The sequence below is a fragment of the Macaca fascicularis genome, chromosome 2 (assembly GCF_037993035.2).
Source record: "Macaca fascicularis isolate 582-1 chromosome 2, T2T-MFA8v1.1".
Lineage (NCBI taxonomy): Eukaryota > Metazoa > Chordata > Mammalia > Primates > Cercopithecidae > Macaca > Macaca fascicularis.
In genome coordinates, this window is record NC_088376.1 from 147,201,451 (window position 1) to 147,219,842 (window position 18,392).

Consider the following 18,392-nt stretch of genomic DNA (forward strand, 5'->3'; position numbering starts at 1 on the left):
AGACGGAGTCTTGCTCTGTCACCAGGCTGGAGTGCAGTGGCATGATCTCGGCTGACTGCAACCTCTGACTCCCTGGTTCAAGCGATTCTCCTGCCTCAGCCTCCCAAGTAGCTGGAATTACAGGCATGTGCCACCACACCCAGTGAATTTTTGTATTTATAGTAGAGACAGGGTTTCGCTATGTTGGCCAGGATGGTCTCAAACTCCTGACCTCATGATCTGCCCACCTCAGCCTCCCAAAGTGCTGGTATTACAGGCATGAGCCACTGAGCCCGGCCTCCATCTTCATTTTTAAGAAAAAATTTTAAAAGGAAAAAATAATAACAATGTTTAAAACTAGAAAAAAGTTCACAGAATAAGGATATAAAAAAAGATGCTTCTACAGCTATATGATGTGTTTGTGTTTTAAGCTACGTGTTATTACAAAAGAGTCAAAAAGTTAAAAAAGTATACGTTTATAAAATGTAAAAGTTACAGTAAGGTTAATTATTGAGGAAACTTTTTTATAAATTTAGTGTAGTCTAAGTGTACAGGGTTTATAAAGTCTACAGTAGTGTACAGTAATGGCCTAAGCCTTCACATTCACTTGTCACTCACTCACTGACATCCAGAGTAACTTCCAATCCTGAAAGCTCCATTCATAGTAAATGCCCTATAAAGGTGTATGGCGTTTTTTATCTTTTATACCATAGTTTCACTGTACTTTTTCTATGTTTAGATACACTAATAGGTACCACTGAGTTGCAACTGCCTACCATATTAGCTATAGTAACATGCTGTACTGGTTTTGTTACCTAGGAGCAATAGGCCCTGCCATATAGACTAGGAGTGTAGTAGGCTACACCATGTTGGTTTGTGTAAGTACACTCTATGATGTTCACACAACAACCAAATTGCCTAATGACACATTTCTCAGAACATATCCCTGTTAAGCAACACATGATTACACTTAACTACAGGGGCACCTGACCACTATCTAAACACAGTATGTCCTTCATAAAAATTCTTGCTTGACTTGCATGATTAAAACTAAAAGTAATCCAAGATATTGAAACATGGCTTTTCATATCCCTTTCGGTGACCAAACTCACTTTCACACATTCATGCATTTGACAGTTAGGAAGTAAAGTTGCATATCTGAGCTTTATAAAGTACAAGCAATTACATATTTCAAATGCCATACCATTTAATACATGCTGAATAAATCGGATTAAGAATAGATTAATATATAGCAGACAGAATCAATTACAGATGTGTATATACATGAGTTAGTACATACATATACATAATATACATATATTACTTAGCTCTGCCCATTGAGAGGGCCTAGAAGCAATGACACCCCAGTAGCAACAAGCATACCCAGCACCAGATCCTGGTCTCTCAATGCTATTCTCCAATAGGAGGAGCTCCTTGGAGAAATGGCTGATTCTAGAGCTTGGGCAGGAAAAGGAGTATCTTTAGAGCACCCAAAAGTAAGGAAGCCCTCAAATCTGCATTTTAACTCTTAATTATTCTATACTACAGGAGAATTTCTGTTAAGTAAAGGAAGAAAATCTTACTCTAGTAAATTTTCCATGTGTGAATAATGACTACTGTTACTTCCCTTCTTTGACTATAAAATATGCAACCCTTTATTCCCTAATCCAAAGGTGCAGAAAGTAAAGAGAGAACACATATAAAAGGCAAAAGTAGTTAGAGGTTAGTCACAAAATTAAATCATACCGTGCAAAATTCAAGCTTTTTACCAGTTCATCTAATATGCGGTTATTTTTCAGATCCGGCTCTGTGACAGTCTAGAAAAAACAGACGGAAAAAGGTCAAAAACAATAATCAACTTGTCATAATCTTGTCTTTGAAAATGTCTGACCCATCCTCCTGAGGTTCGCCATCCCACTAAGTCTTCTAAGGCGGCCTCAAAATAAAGTTCATTTATCTCATGCTAATACGAAATTTTAAAACAGTGAATCAGTATCTGCTGACTGGAAGTCTGATAAAAGCTCTCCAAAGCTTCTCTTATAATCATATATATTCTGTACTGACTACAATCAAACCTAATATAAGCAAGAATCTTTCTTCAAAATGCCAGTACTCAGCTTTCTCAAAAATTTCTCTGGAAAAACAGAAGAGAAATGTTCTTTTAAGTACTAACATTGGGAGAGGCATTAAGTGTTCAAGGAGAATTTTAAAATAAGAATGGTTTTCAGGAATGCAAGAGAAAAGTGATAAACCCAGTACTTATTTGGTATGAATGGTACACAGTTTATTTTAGTGATGAGACCATCTTGACAAAAGCAGTGTAACATATTGTAAACATCTTAGACTTGAGAGCCAAATCACAAAATTTCTTACATAGAGAAACAGTTTTGCAAGGTTCAGTGACACCCTGACACCACGTACCTACCAGAGAGGCAAAACTAACTAAACTCCTTACCTAGTCCTAGCGTCGGCTCTGTCAGACCTCACCTGTCTCTTCTTTATTCCCACTTATGTTTAATTACCCTTTTAGTCTGCTTTTCCACCTGTTCCCACTACCTGAAAAGTTTCAGAAACAATAACAACAAACTTCCTAGTGTTTTCCCTGAAGCTCTGGTAGGGGAAAGACCTAAGGGAACAGGTAGGCTGGATTAAGTCCAACGGCCATGCATATTTTTCTGCACAAATACTTAGACCAGTTCTTTGCAAATGAATAATTCTACCATCAGAGTTTCTACCAAAGTGAGAAATTATTAAAAATTAGAAGCCATAAAAACATGGGTCATAAGAATTAAAGAGCGCTACATCCTGAACTTAAAATTAGTTTTTACTTCCTAAAATACATTTAGGTTTTCAGAAATCTTAACAAAACACTGAACAAAGCCCAGCTCTTCTTACACGTACTTTAGAGGTCCTTTCCGAAAGTGTCTTTCATATAGCTTAATTCAGTAACTACACATCACCCTACATATACACAGGCTTTTATACATACACAAAGCAAAAATACTTGCAGTAGTCAGTAAGTTTTCAAAAAAGGAAACAAAAACTCACCACACAACAAGTTGGACACTGAGTTTTATAGGACAGAAATTTTCTTATACAGAGAGAGCAGTCTGCAAAACACAAAGTGCAACATAATGTTAACGAGGTTATACTAATACAGGAATATGACTTCTAACAAAATCTTAAGCCCTAGACTATTTCCATCATCTAAGGTATATCATCATAAGCTTAAATTTCTAGTACCTCTACTCTATGCACACTTATACATGTGATTAAACAGCATTTTAAGGAAAGGAAAACACAAATATTGTAAGTCCTTAGGATACCACAACTACACAAGCAACATACATCACTCTGTGTCCTCCATCTGCAAAATACAGGAAACACACATGCAAGACTTGAGCTTGGTACTGTATAAACTTGCCAGGTATCTCTACTGCTTATCATTTGAAAATATAAATTTTGAAATAATATATATAAACATATTAAGAAAAAATATACACCCAGGTTATCAAATTAGGGACGTCTATATCTTAATTCTGTAAATAATATCCTCTGTCCCACATTTAACAAGTACTTTTGTGGTAGGCACTAAGAACAATATATATAATGGAAGGTTCTTGACCTCAAGGAGCTAATAAAATAGTGAAGCAATTACAGCATAATTCAGCATAATATAGCCTAACAATTTAAGCAGGAAATGGGCACAAACTAAATTCACAACACTCAAGGCAGTGTAAAATATTCTCCCGGTCAAAGAAAAAGCAGATGTGACTAACAGAATGGTACCTTACTAATTATCTAAGCTAATTTACTAGTAGCCCAAATTCAGCTGGATTCTGTTTAGTTGAGAAGACAGTATAATTTCAGTATACTGTATAAATTCAGGATTCTGTTTAGTTGAGGAGGAGACAATATAATTTCAATGGTACGGATATCCAGGAAATAAGCAAGTCTTGCCAGCCTAAGTAAGAGCACCCCACGAGGAAAAACAAAGAAATACATTATGAAAAGGATAAAACAGACAACAGGTTGAGTTCTTTTAGGAAGCAAAGATGAATACAGGGGACCGACTCGGCATGTAAGGGGCTTAGAAGTCACCACTCTGTCCTAACAACAAGTAAAAAGCTGAACAAACTGAAAAACCAACAACTTTTCTTAGATCCAGCAGAAAAGCAGGGTCACAGGACAAACTGCTGCCCGCTGAAATGGGGAGAGACAGAGGTAATACAGAGAATCACAACTTACTGGAACAGAAACCCACAAACAGAAACCTCCATGGGAACCAGAGAAGAAACCTGTGCTGGAACCAGTGCTGGAGTGGGAGAACCTGAGCCGTAATTGACAAATTGCTGGCGGCTCAGTGCGGGCAAGTCTGAGCGTTAAAAATTCCAGGGAACCCTGTCATTGCAGAGGTGGGGAGGATGTCCTCATACTTTTGTGAGTTTCAGTTACAGGAGTTCTTCTAAGTTTTCACAGTGAATATTGGAGAAAAACCCCCTAGTCATTCCAGGAGTAGAAGGGTAAAAGTAACCATTTCTAAATAAGTCAGAGTAGTCTGTTTTTTTGTTTTTGTTTTTTTTCCCTTCGAGACGGAGTCTAATTCTGTCACCCAGGCTGGAGTACAGTGGCACAATCTCGGCTCAGTGCAACCTCCACCTCCTGGGTTCAAGTGATTCTCCTGCCTCAGCCTCCCAAGTAGCTGGGATTACAGGTGTGCGCCACCACACCCAGCTAATTTTTGTATTTTTAGTAGAGATGGGGTTTTGCCATATTGGCCAGGCTGGTCTCAAACTCCTGACCTCAGGTGATCGCCCACCTCGGTCTCCCAAAGGGCTGGGATTACAGGTGTGAGCCACTGCACTGGCCCAGAGTAGTGTGTTCTTAACAAAGCCCCCCCTCAGGAGAAACTATTTTACCAGAGCCTAATCTACTGGAGTTTTATCAGAGCCTAGCTGACTTTGGAAAAAGGAAATACACAACTGCAGCCCTCTAGACTGCAGACAGACAGCCCTCTATCCTGTCCCATCTAAGGAGGGGAAAACTGAGGAGCACTAGTGACATTCACAGTCCAGGGCAAAGTTCGCTAAAAGACCTAATCATAGGACTACAGAATGTGTCCCCTCTGCCCATACCTAAAGGCCTATTTACTGCAGTTCCTTTTACCCAGTACATCATTTCCAGTTATTAAGAAAAAAATCACAAGGAAAAACACACAGTTTGAAGAAACTGAGCAAGCATCAGAACCAAAGTCAGATATACCAGAAATGGTTAAATTATCGGACCAGCAATTTTTAAAAATTATATGCTAAGGGCTCTAATGGAAAAAGTAGACAACATCAAGAACAGATCGGTAACATAAGCAGAGAGGTGGAAATTCTAAGGAAGCATCAAAAAGGAATGCTAGTGATCAAAAGAACCACTATAACAGAATGCCTTTGATAGGTTCATTAATACATTGAACACAGCTGAGGAAAGAATCTCTGCGCTTTAGGACATGTCAATGGAAACCTCCAAAACTGAAAAGCAAAGAGAAAAGACAGGAAAAAATGGAATAGAATATCCAAGAACTGTAAAATAACTACAAAAGATGTAACATACACATAATGGGAATACCAGAAAGAGAAGAATGAAAGGAACAGAAGAAATAGTAATGGCTAATAATTTATCCAAATTAACGTTAAACACTAAACTACTCATCCTGGAAGATCGGAGAACACTAAGCAGGATAAACGCAAAAACAAAACAAATAGACACCTCAGCCAATCAAATTGAAACTACATAGAATCAAAGATAAAGAAGAAATCTTGAAAGAAGCTGTAGTGGGGGCCTTACCTACAGAGGAGCAAAGAATGACACTTGACTTCTCACAAACCACACAGAGAGTGCAGTGAAATATTTAGTGTTGAGAGAAAAACATCACCAACCTAAAACTATATCCTGAGAAATTATCCCTCAAAAGTCAAAGAGAAATAAGGACTTTCTCAGACAAATACAAATTGAAGCAATCTGTTTTCAGTAGACTTCCCTTGCAAGAAATGCTAAAAGAAATTCTTCAGAGAGGAGGAAAATAATTTAGGTCAGAAACTCCAATCTACATAAAGAAAGGAAGAGTACTGGAGAAGGAATATGTGAAACTGTAATAAAAACTTTTTCTTGTTAATTTAACAGATAACAGTTTGTACAAAAATAATAACAAAGTATTCAATTATGGATGCTTATTACATATACATATATAAAAATGCATGCTTATGAATGCTTATGCATAAGTGAAATGAATGACAGCAATGGTACAAAAGACTAGAGGAAAGAATTTCTTAGCTCGAGCTGCCATAACAAAATACCACAGACTGGGTAGCTTAAACAACAGAAATTGTTTTCTCATGGTTCTGGAGGCTAAAAGTCCAAGATCAAGGTGCCAATATGGTCAGTTTATGTTGCAAGCTGTCTTTCTGGTCTATAGACAACCACCTTCTCACTGCGTCCTCCCACGAGGGGGTGGGGAAGAGTCCATAAGCTCTGGTATCTCTTCTCATACGGACACTAATCCCATCACTAGAGCTCCACTTTCATGACCTAATTTAAACCTAATTATCTCCCCAAGGCCTCATCTTCAAACACCAACACACTGGGGTTGGGGCTTCGACATAGGACTTTAGGGGGGGATAAAATTCACTCCATAGCATTCCACCTTTAACCTCCCAAATTCATGTTCTTCTCAAATGCAAAATACATCCATACCATCTCAACAGCCCCCAAAGTTTCAACTTATTCCAGTACCAACTCTAAAGTTTAAAATCTAAAGTCTCATCTAAATATCACCTAAATCAGATATGGATGAGACTCAAGGTATGAATCATCCTGAGGCAAAAATTCCTGTCCAGACTCATTCTCTTAATTACCAATGCTATTCTCTTTATACTAAAAGAGTCTCCTGAGCAATACTGTAAGTCAAGAAATCCTAAAACCTGGCTGCTCAGCTCAGTCACCTAGGGAGATTCATGTTGGTTTTAACTTAGTTTCCCAGACTCTACCCCCAGTCACAGTGATTCAGTGGATTTTGGTCAGTAAATCACATCCTTAATATGTGATATTGATTCAACAACAACAATTTTTTAAAAATTAATAAGTTGTTACTATTAAGTTGAATTATATGAAACTGACATTTTTGGTTAAGTCAAAAATGGACAAATATTGCAATTTCATGTGGTTCAAACAAACACTGCACTTAGTATGTGCTCCGTTCTAAGCACTTTACATGTATTAACTAGTTTGATCCTTACAGCAACCCTGAGGTTGGTACCAATATTAGTCACATTTGACAAGAAGGAAAAATGAAGCACAGGGCTCAGCCAACTTGCCAAAGATAACGGAACTAATATGTGGCAAAGGCAAGCACCACAGTCCATACTCTTAATATATTTTTTAATATACTTTTTTAATATACTTTTTAAAAATATACTTTTAATATATATTTTTAATATACAGTTCATACTCTTAATATGTTTACTTAAAATTACAGATGCTCCTTGACTTAACATGGGATTACATCCCAATAAACCCATCATAAATTGAAAATATCATAAGCCAAAATGTATTTAATATACCTATCTCTAACCTGGGAAAAGATTAAAATTCAAAATTCAAAGTATGGTTTCTATTGAATGTGTATCACTTTCACACCATTGTAAAGTTGAAAAATCCTAAGTCAAATCATCGTTAAGTCAGGGACTGACTATATCTATAAATATTTGTTTATAATAAATATATACTGTACATTTACACTATAAATAATGTATATGTATATAAATATGTACTATGTATAGTTATATTATACTTATACAACATATTGTGTATATATATTATATATACATGTTACTATTGTACCTATATATAGTATAAGTATATTATATATTATGTATACTTATATCAATTAAATAATATTTAATTAATAAGGTCACATGTGCCTTTTAAATTAATTTTTATAATAAGGCTGCTGCTTTCTCTTCTGCATAATCTTGTATATGTTTCCTTTCCTTTCCTTTTCTTTTGAAATGCAGAGAATCAGATATGGAGTCCTGAGTAGATCAAGCCCTAGGCTTAATTTCAGTCTACTAGACTACTACCAAATATGTACTGGTAAGCTGCAGACCAGCATAACTTATTTTCTAGTGGGCAACTATGACAACCCTTCCATTCAAGGGAGAACAGCTGAAGAGTTTTGAATTCATGTATTCCCAGAGGGCTTCATTTAAATCACCTATGAAGTTTGTCTTTCCATCCAAGAGAGTCCAAAAAAGATATGTGGGTAGAGTAGGAGACGGTATAATAACAACAGTGAATTAAACAGTAGTTTCACAGAAACAGCCAAGCTTTGGGAGACGGGCCATCTCTAATCCCAAGCAAGATACAGCAATCTGTTGGCTTTCAAACATCAAAAGAGCCTAGCATCTCAACAGGAAAAAGGAAATTTCTAAAACTTAAATCAATCCTTGTCGTATGAAATCTTAAGGACTTTATGAAAAAAGGAATGTTTTAGAAAGAAACATCTAAAGTGCCCAGTTAAAAGCAAAAACTCCAGTTCCCAGTGTGAAAAGAACAGGAGGTCCAAGAAAGCTGAGAAGGTTGGCATCTGCCTCCAGTTCTAATGTTAAGGGACAGTTAGTTGATAAGAGAATAACATCCCTCCAACTAAAGACTAGCATTTCAGAATTTCCAGAAGTGCAGCTCTGCATAATTGTATGTCCCTTTTGTATGTGTAACTATTTCTCTTCTCCTCTGTCTTGTTTCACAGTGCTGTTTCATGAGAATATAAAGGAAGACAAACACGTTTATTATATGCCTAACAGAATCTTACGTTGTCTCTTGAATTAGCAAAGGTTTCGTAAGTGGAACATTTCGTATTTCAGTTTTTTTAAAAAAATGAAATAAAATTGCTTTTTACTCCTACACAAGCTTTGATTAATTTTTTGAGTCAAAATCCACAAAAGGGAAAAAAAAAGATTGCTGGCCAAGCTTTAAATAGTGGTAATTTATCAGTGTCCACAAGCCAATTATTTCATCTAGGAGCAAATATTTTGATCATCTTCCATTATTAAGTGAGAAAAATTATACAAGTGCAAAGAAAATTGGCACTTGAGCATATCAGTCTATTAGCAAGACCATTTCTCACTTAATGGTGTTTTATGGGTTGGAGTAGGTCTGCCCCCTCTTGCCCCCAAAATACTCTTTAATAGCACAAATTTAGATCAATTTAATTGACCTGCATTCTGCCAAGGCAACCCACTCACACCTTTGTACCTGCAGAACTACAAATGTAGTGTTTATTACTCATATCCAAAAACCTAAACAGAACAAAATAAAATAAGATGATTTAAAAATGGTAAATCATGAAAAATCTAAGAAGCAGCAATAAATACCTAGGATTCTGGATCACGAATTCTAGTCAATCCAAGATGATATCAGAACATGACAGACCTGGCTTCTACTAAAGCCCTGGGGGCTTTGTGTCATTAAAACACTACAGACCCAGAGCCAATTTTAGACATGATGGGACTTGTGACAACTGGTGTTTAGCAGAAAAGGCCTACTGAATATTGAGACTTCACAAGTGAAAAAAAAGTGCTCATAAAATTAAAAAATCATTACTGAAATGTTCCTCCACTGACTTCCTCTTAAAGAATGGCATAAGTGACAGCTATAAGTCATGAAGAAGTGAGCAAAGAACATATATCCCTAGGGAGGCAAACAGAAGACAAGCACTTACATTGTGGGGGCTACTTGAGAAACTGGTTTCTGAACTGCCTGAATCTACACACTGACAGAAAAGGGAACCTGGTTGAGGGCCACTGAGAACAAAAGCAAAGGTCTGGACTAGTACCACACTCACTGGCCACTGTGCCTCCCCCAGCTCAGCAAGGAAGAGAAACCCCCAACCTTCTGCCTGGGGGGAGAAAGAAGGGAAACACAGTCCAATGTTCTAGCTTTTCCAAGAGATGCCCATAGGACTGGCTTCTGTCTCACCTCACTAAGCATGAACCCAGCATGTTCTAGGTGAATGCAGTCTGCTAAGAACAAAAAAGAGCTGGGTAGCTTGCTACTGATCCAGAGGACCCATAGTACAGCAGACAGAGGCTGATATAGCTCTGTGGCTTATCTTGGGAGGGGAGGCAGGGAGAGAATAGTGGAGTGTGCGACCAACATTTGACCTTTTCAAAGGACTGCCTAAGGGAACGGTTTCTGTCTCACTCAACTTGGGATGGTTTGGATCAGCATACTTCAGATGCTTGAGGGCAGCTGAAAACAAAAAAGAGGTCAATGGCTTACATCAGCTCTGGAGAACCTGCAATACCATGGACAGACACACGAGAGAGAAAAATACCAGCTAATGAAAAAACTGATCAAGGCTCTCTACTTGGGAATTTATAATCACAAGTCCAGGAAAGACACATCCACAAAAAAGGCTTAAGAGGCCCCTAGAATCTGCAGTCAAGCTGACTAGTAAAGGGCTTTCTCTACATGGTAGTGCCCACTTATCCACAGGAGAGACATTCCATAAACCACAGTGGATGCCTAAAACCACAGATAGTACTGAATCCTATTTATACTACGTTTTTTCCTACACATACTTACCTATGATAAAGTTTAATTTATTAAAAAGACACAGGAAGAGATTAGGAACAACAACTAATAACATAGAATTAAAACAATATACTATAACAAAAGTTATGTAAATGCGGTCTTTCTCTCAAAATATCTTGTGGGGTACTGTAGATTGTACTGTAGATCTTAGCAACATACAATTTTCTTTCCTTTCCTTGTTAAGAACTTTCATCTTTCACTTAAAGGAAGCATTTTATGATTTCTCTTTGTCATATTGAATTGCCAGCATCACTACTTGTGTGCTTTGGGGCTACTATTAAGTAAAATAAGGGCTACTTGAACACAATTACTGTGTTCTGCAACACAGTTACAATTACTACCATATTGCAACAATCAATCTGATAACTGGGATGGTCACTAAGCGATTAACGGTGGATGGCATATGTAACATGAATACACTTGACAAAGGGATGATTTCCATCATGCGCAGGATGGCACAAGATTTCATCAGTGCTTTACTTAGAACATCGTGCAATTTAAAACTTATGAATTACTTATTTTCAGAATTTCCCATTTAGTATTTTCAGACTGCAGTTGACCACAGGTAACTGAAACCACAGATAAGTGGGGAATACAGTACAAAGCCAGTCTGTAACAAAGCCACTGTGAGGGAGTGAGGCCCTGTCTCCCAAACAAAACAAAACAAAAACAAAAAAACAAAAATAATGTTATTAGCTATGTTACAAACTAAAGGAAGAATATCATATGAGCATCTCCATAGATGCAGAAAATACTTCACAAAATTCAACACCCATTCATGATTAAAAAAAAAAAAAATTCTCTCACCTAACCAGGAGTAGAGAAGTGCCTCGACTTGGTAAGTTTATGAAAACATATTAAGAATATAAAAAAACTTACAGCTAATATCATACTTAATGGTAAAAGACTGAATGCTTTCCCCATAAAATAAGAGTAAGGACAGGATGTCCATCCACACCACTTCCAACACTGTACTTGAGGTACTAGCCTGTGTAACAAAAAGAAATACAAAGGCGTATAGATCACAAAGGAAGAAGTAAAACTGTCTTTACCCACAAATGACATGATTGTGTATGCAAAAATTTCTAAGGAATTAACAAAAAATATGCCGGAATTAAGTGAATTTAGTGCAGTCAGAAGACGAAAGGTCAATATAAGTTATATTTCTTTGTGCAAGGTCTGTGCAATGAAAATCAAACAACACTGTTGAGAGAAATAAAGATAGAGAAGTATATCATATTCACACATTGAAGACTCGACATTGTTAAGATGTCAGTTCTCCCAAATTGATCTCTAGATTCAATACAATTCTAGTGAACATCCCAGCAGCCTTTTGGTAGAAACTGACAACCTGATTTTAAGTTATATATGGAAAATGCATTTAAAATGCAAAGATCCTAAAAGAACCAAAGGAAAAAAAGTTGGAGGACTTAAAACACCTGATTTCAAGACTTACTACAAAGCCACAGTAATCAAGATAGTGTGATACTGATACAAGGACAGACATATAAGCATTTAAAAATATTGTACCTTGAGGTATTTACTGCAATAGGGGTTATCCTATCATCGTTCAGGAGCTAGACAAACAGTTTACAGATTATTTAGGTTCATGCTCTTTCTTGTCCTCTATTTTCAAGTTGATTTATCTTGGAAAGCTAAAAAACAGTAAACTTAGGTCTAAAAAAATAGTTTTAGTGGGCAGTAGTTTTGGTGAAAAAGTTTCTAAGATCAATGGAACAAAAAAGTCCAGAAATAGACTACAGATGGCTAGCTGAGGTCATACTGACTGAGATGCGGAGAAATTTATCAGATAATGAAAATGTTCAGTATCTTAATTGCAGTCGTTACACAGCATACACATTTGTCAAAATTCATTAACACTTTTATAGTTTAATGCGCACTTAAAATGGATGTATTTTATTGTATGTAAATTATACCCAAATAAAGATGATGTTAAAATATATTTTAAAACAATCTCCAAAACTTAACTTGGTTTTAATGCGAATCTTGTCTGGAAGAAAACTAACATTATTAAGGACTCATAATGTGCAGTGAGTTCTGCACATTTAATTCTCACAAACATTTTCTGAAGTAGTAATTACTCACCAGATTTTCAAGAGTCAAGCCCAAGGATGTCTCTAAAGCCCGTGTTTCCATCACTGTTATCCTCTTATTATGTCTTCTCTACATAAACTTTTTCACCAAAGCTACTACCAACTAAAACCAATTTCTTAGGCCTAAGTTGACTGTTTTTTAACTTTCCAAGATAAATCAAAAATAGAGGACAAGAAAGACCATGAACCTAAATATCCTAAATAACCCATAAACTGTGTGTCTAGCTCCTCAACAATGACAGGGTAACCCCTATGCACTAAATATCTCAAGGTACAATATTTTTAAATGCTTATATACTAGACTCATAAAGAGAAGTACAAACAAATTCCAATGTGAGTCTTTCCAGCATCACATAGCAGTTAAGTTATAAAACTGTCTGTAATAAAGCCAGTGATAGAATTCTCCCACTGGGGAAATACTGCTACAGAATTTTTAAACTTTGAAATTCTATATCAAGTACTACTTGATGGAACCACCTATCTGTTACCCTGTTAAAAACAAAAATTCTGAAACTTAACATCAAAAAGCACTTTGGCAAATAAAGAATCACTTATTGTGACCAAAAATTTTACTGCCATAAATGCTATAAAAGGCATAAACATATCAAGGAGGAACGAGGTAGAAAATATAGAAGCCTTGTAAAAACCTTCAATATTCAAGAGGAAGGCAGTGAAAAAGACCTTCTGAAAAACTACAAGATAGAAGAGCTAAAGGTGAAACATAAATATGTGCACGTATCTTTGGTGTTAAATTAACACTACCTCATGTAAAAATCACAATTTACTAACTCACAGGAACAAAGCATACTTACAGTTATGTGAACACTGAGGTATTATCATTGCAATGTTGAAATACTCGAAGCAAATTCCACACCGCAGCAAATCATCTATTGTCTGTAATGCAAATGTGCATATATACGTATCAGAAAGACATCAAAATTGGAAGTCTTGTCACAAAAGTTTTTCTCTATCCCCTAAAAAAAATTCAAATTCTTTGTCAAATACACAAATTCAAAAGCTAACTCCAGATAAACTGCAAGGGATCTTGACAAATAAAGAAAAATTTCTCTCATATGACTCTTATACATTCAGTCTCAGGTTGCCCAAATCGCTTTAGACAGCTAAAGATGATGGTGCACCGATTCTTGTGCCATATTGTCATCCCTTCACATAAAGGCTACTGTACTTCTGTTCCACTTCTAATGCACTTCCAGCTCTTACTCCAAGCCTCCTCCTCTTCGGATTCCAATACTTAGCCTATAGTCACTATTGGGTGAAAGGTGGCCATTGCCACCACACAGGTTAAGAATCAAATCAAAGAATGTTAAAGCCAAACACTAGAAACTGTCTAGTCAAAAGAGGAAACTGGTATCAAGAGCAGGCACAGAATAGTAGGCATTAGTCAAGTCAAAACCAAAATTCCTGTCTCCCTTCTGGCAGTCTAGTGCTTTCTGCATGGTACCACGCAATGGAGCCAAATGAGGAAGCCCGGAAAGAGCTGGGGCAGTGAAAGCAGAGGAAGGGAAAGTGGACAACTTGGAAAGAGAGATGTGTGCCAACCTGGAATGCAATCCAAAAGGAAAGGAACTACTTTTGCAACTTAAAATCTTTCAAATTGTTTAAAATAGTATTCCATTCAATGGAAATATTTTTTAAAAGGAGGAAGCTCTCGGCAGGAGGATCACTTGAGTCCAGGAGGCGTAGGCTACAGTGAGCCCACACCACACCACTGTACTCCAGCTTGCATGACAGAGCAAAACTGACGATGCTCTCCTTCATACTGGTATGAAAAGATTGCCAAGATAAGTGAATAAAGGAAATAAGGTACAGACAGTACATATTCTACGCTACCGTTTTTTTAAAGGAAGAGGTGAATAAGAATGTATTTTAATAGGCCTAGCATGGTGGCTCTTGCCTGTAATCCTAGCACTTTGGGAGGCCAAGGCAGGAGAATTGTTTGAGTCCAGGAGTTCGAGACCAGCCTGGGCAAAATAGCAAAAATCCATGTCTATAAAAAATTTTAAAATTCGTTGGGCGTAGTGACGCATGCCTATAGTCCCAGCTACTCAGGAGGCTGAGGTGTAAGGATTGCTTTAGCCCAGGAGTTCAAGGCTGCAGTGAGCCGTGATTGTCACTGCACTCCAGTATGGGCGACAATGAGACCCTATCTCAAAAAAGAAAAAAAAGGAAAAAAGAATGCATTCTGTTTTCATCGTAAATATAAATTAATTATGAGAATATAAACAAGAAGTCATAAATAATGATCAGGGCCAGGAACATGGTAAGAAGACGACTTTTACTTTTTATTTTATGTGTATTTTGAACCATGTGAACCTATTACCTGAATTTTAAAAATTTAAACAAAAAAAGACTAATGTCACTAACGGTTCATATGATGAAATATTAGGCAGTCATTAAAGAACATGCTTTCAAAGGATAATTAATGCCATAGGAAAATAAAAATCAGAAAATAAATCTGTGCCAATAATACATAACAACTCTGCAGTTTAATCTTCAGAGCAATCTTACGAAGTCCACAGCATCAATATCCCAATTTTAAAAATAAAGCCTACAGAGTTCCTAAGTTGGCTGGATCAAACCCAAGAAGTTGACTCCACAGTGGTCCCAAATTTTAAATGCATAAAAACCAAAGGAAAATAAAGTAAAATGTTAAACACTGGTTCTCTGGGTGGTAGAATCATGGATGGTTTTATTTTTCTCCTTTATCTTACTCTGAATTTTAATTTTTTTCTACTGTGTACACATATTACATTTACGATCTGCCAAAAACAGTAAATTTTTGTTAAAGTAAAACCTGCCAAAATCTTCCATTATTGTGGATGGTAAGCTGTCACAGACACAAAAATTAAGAGCAGAGGCAGGCCCAGAAGCCAGAACTAGTCTATCATATCACACTTTCTTATCTATGCCATCCTCTTCTGGTGGAGGAATGATTCTGAAAGATCTGTAGCGCACAATTTGTGGAAGTTGACACTACATCAGATGAGCTATTTCTGTTAAAATTTCTGGTCATGTCACTCCAAGACAGTAACATGCATATCACATGTGCCTCAACCAACCAAACAAAAAATGATGCCTAAATAGAGAGTGGCCAGCAGATCCCCCAAAATTTCTTTACTTTAGAGAGAGAGAAAGTGAAAGAGAGAAGTAGAAAACAGGTGGAAAAATGTAATAATTACAAAAATATTCTTTAAGTTTTTGGGGTTACAGATTCCTTTGAAAATTGAATGAAAACTATGGACTCTCTTCTCAGAAAAATATACATACAAAAATTTTACAAATAACTTGAGACTCCAAAGTCTTTCTGTGGATCCTAAGTTAGCAACCATGCATTCTGAGTCAGACTTCTATTCAATAAAAGAAGTAACTTCAGTCAGATCTGCTTCTGGGATCTGATAGTTCTTTGTCCCTGGAAGAATTCAAGCAAAAATTAAGTGAGAAATTGGCAGATGTGTTATACAAGAGGTTAAAATACTGAAAGGGACTGGTTTTCTAACCTTAAGATTCCATGATTCTAATGTGAGCAAAAAATATGGGCTCAATCAACTCTCTGGTTGAACACTCACTGAACACCCTGTGGTGCCAAACTCTACATTCAGTGCTGTGGTGGGATACCAAAGTCAGAGAAGACATGGAACCCGCCTCTAAAGAACACTGAAATTGTGGGAATATGTAAAGTATGCTTAAATCTACAAAGCAGGAGCTTTACAGGTTACAGAGCTCTTTTACTTTCCTTATCCAAGTCAAGCTTCATGACAACAAATTAAAAGGGGAGAGAAGCACTTAACACCGTGCTAATAATAATAAAATACATTCATTGAATGCTTACTACATTCCAGATACTTTCAATCAAGCAACAAATATTTGAGCACCCACTTTGTGTCAGGCACTGCATTAAGCACGTGAATACACAGCAGAATCTGTGCCCACATACATCAACTAATTTATTTAATCAATCCTATGAACTGTTTATTTTTGTCTCTAATTTATAGTTGAAGAAATTCAGGCTCAGAGAGGTTAAGTTAATAACTGAAGGTCACACAGTTAAGAGGCAGAGAAGAGATTTCACCCAGGACCACTGGAACTCATATCTGTGCTCTTCTCCACTGCATCCTGGTACCAAGCCCACCACAACTTCAAAACTACAGTTTTCTTGGATCATTTCACAATGTCAGCTTCTCGTCATGCAGGTATCTCAAGTCCGCAAGCACTCTAGACGTCACTGATAACAGCAGGAAGAACAAGGCCTACTTACTTTAGCCTTCACTTAATTCTAAAGTCAAATTTATGAGTCAGTGGGACAGATACTATAATCCCCAAGTCTACAAAACTGAGGAAGAGAAGAAGGCTACCTTAGCCACTGTCAGAAACGGAAATAATCACAGAGCAAGAAGAAACTAAGCAACTGATTTTTAGCCAGCACAGCAAAGTGCATCTGCTCTTGAGCAAATCCAGGGCCCACCGCTACTGTAAATGGAAACTGGTATGCCTTGCTGAAACCGAAAGTGGCCACAAAAATAAATGTTATTTAAGTGAAATCATTAGATGCAATGCAAGATCAGCGCTGGGCCTGAGTCCTGATCTCTGTTTAAAAGACGGAGAGATGAGCAATTGTTAAAGAAGAGTGAGGGTGTGTTAGAGAGGAGTTGGGGCAGCATGTCACAACAAACTAGCACTAGGTTTATTGAGAATAATCAGAATAAATGAAAGAGCCTGTAAAGGAGACTACCTGCTCGGCTACGTGATTACATACATGTTATCTGATAAACTTTCCACCCAAAACCATGTCCGGTGTCACTGTTTAGTGCTTGACACAAAGTAAGCTTTCAGTAAAGATCAGCTGTCGATGTCACTGTTTAGAATAACTGCTCTTCTCCCAGTTATTGTTGGGATTGGATCGCAGAATATCTGGTTCCATAAGACTGCCAACCTCAGCTCACCAGGCTTGTCCTTGGCACTTATCAGAGGAGTAAACTGAGACCCAGAGCCACGCGGTCGGCTAGTGGCAGAGCAGAGCCGGGTACCCTGGCCCAGGGCTACGCTCGCGCCTCATCCTTTCTCCTTAAGGCGAAGACATCCTCCTCAAAGGGAGGGACCTCCCCCCGCAGACACCCGGGAGCTCCCAACCTCTCCGAAGCACTCACCTTCATGACTGCCAGGCCCGGAGGCCACTGAGGCTCGGCCAGGGAGTCCATGGTCTCTCCCGAAGATGCTAGGGGTCCGCCACCCACTAGCCTCTGGCGCTCCAATACCACTCGAAATTCCCCGCGCTACTGCATTACGTCAGCAACCCGCGACGCGCCTGAGGCGGGCGCGGAGCCTGCCGGAAGTTGTAGTAGTATGTGGGCGGGGCGCCGCTTACGGTGCTTGTACTGCGCATGCGCCAGGCTTCTGCCACACTTACCTTGAAGAAAGTGAGTGGGTTAGAAAACCTAGAGCCAGTTGAATGTTAAGAAAAGATAGCCAGGAATCAAACCAAATCCAGACCACGACAGATCTGTCAAGGTCTAAGCTCATGACCCCCTTCGGGTCGCCCACCCTGATCGCAATGACGATCCGTCCCTGCTCTGAACAGAAGTTTTTATATCCATTACTTTCTCTCTCCCATTTTACAACACTGGGAGGTAAATGTTATCA

The 18,392-nt window shown here is 37.7% G+C and overlaps 1 protein-coding gene across 3 annotated transcripts in view; it reads right to left on the bottom strand.

The window, feature by feature from the left end:
• Window positions 1–18,059, bottom strand: part of RAD18 (RAD18 E3 ubiquitin protein ligase) — an 81,049-nt gene extending 62,990 nt beyond the window's left edge. For 2 of the 3 annotated variants that reach the window (XM_045385853.3, XM_005547693.5), the window contains exons 1-4: window positions 17,900–18,059; window positions 13,547–13,628; window positions 3,028–3,089; window positions 1,726–1,796 (exon numbers count right to left, since the gene is read on the bottom strand). In XM_045385853.3, coding sequence (XP_045241788.2) covers window positions 1,726–1,796; window positions 3,028–3,089; window positions 13,547–13,628; window positions 17,900–17,950 — 266 coding nt within the window. In that variant the 5' untranslated portion in view covers window positions 17,951–18,059. Of the gene's footprint in view, window positions 1–1,725; window positions 1,797–3,027; window positions 3,090–13,546; window positions 13,709–17,899 lie in introns of all 3 variants that reach the window. The other variant, XM_045385852.3, reaches the window with a different exon arrangement.
• Between the last annotated feature and the right edge of the window lie 333 nt (window positions 18,060–18,392).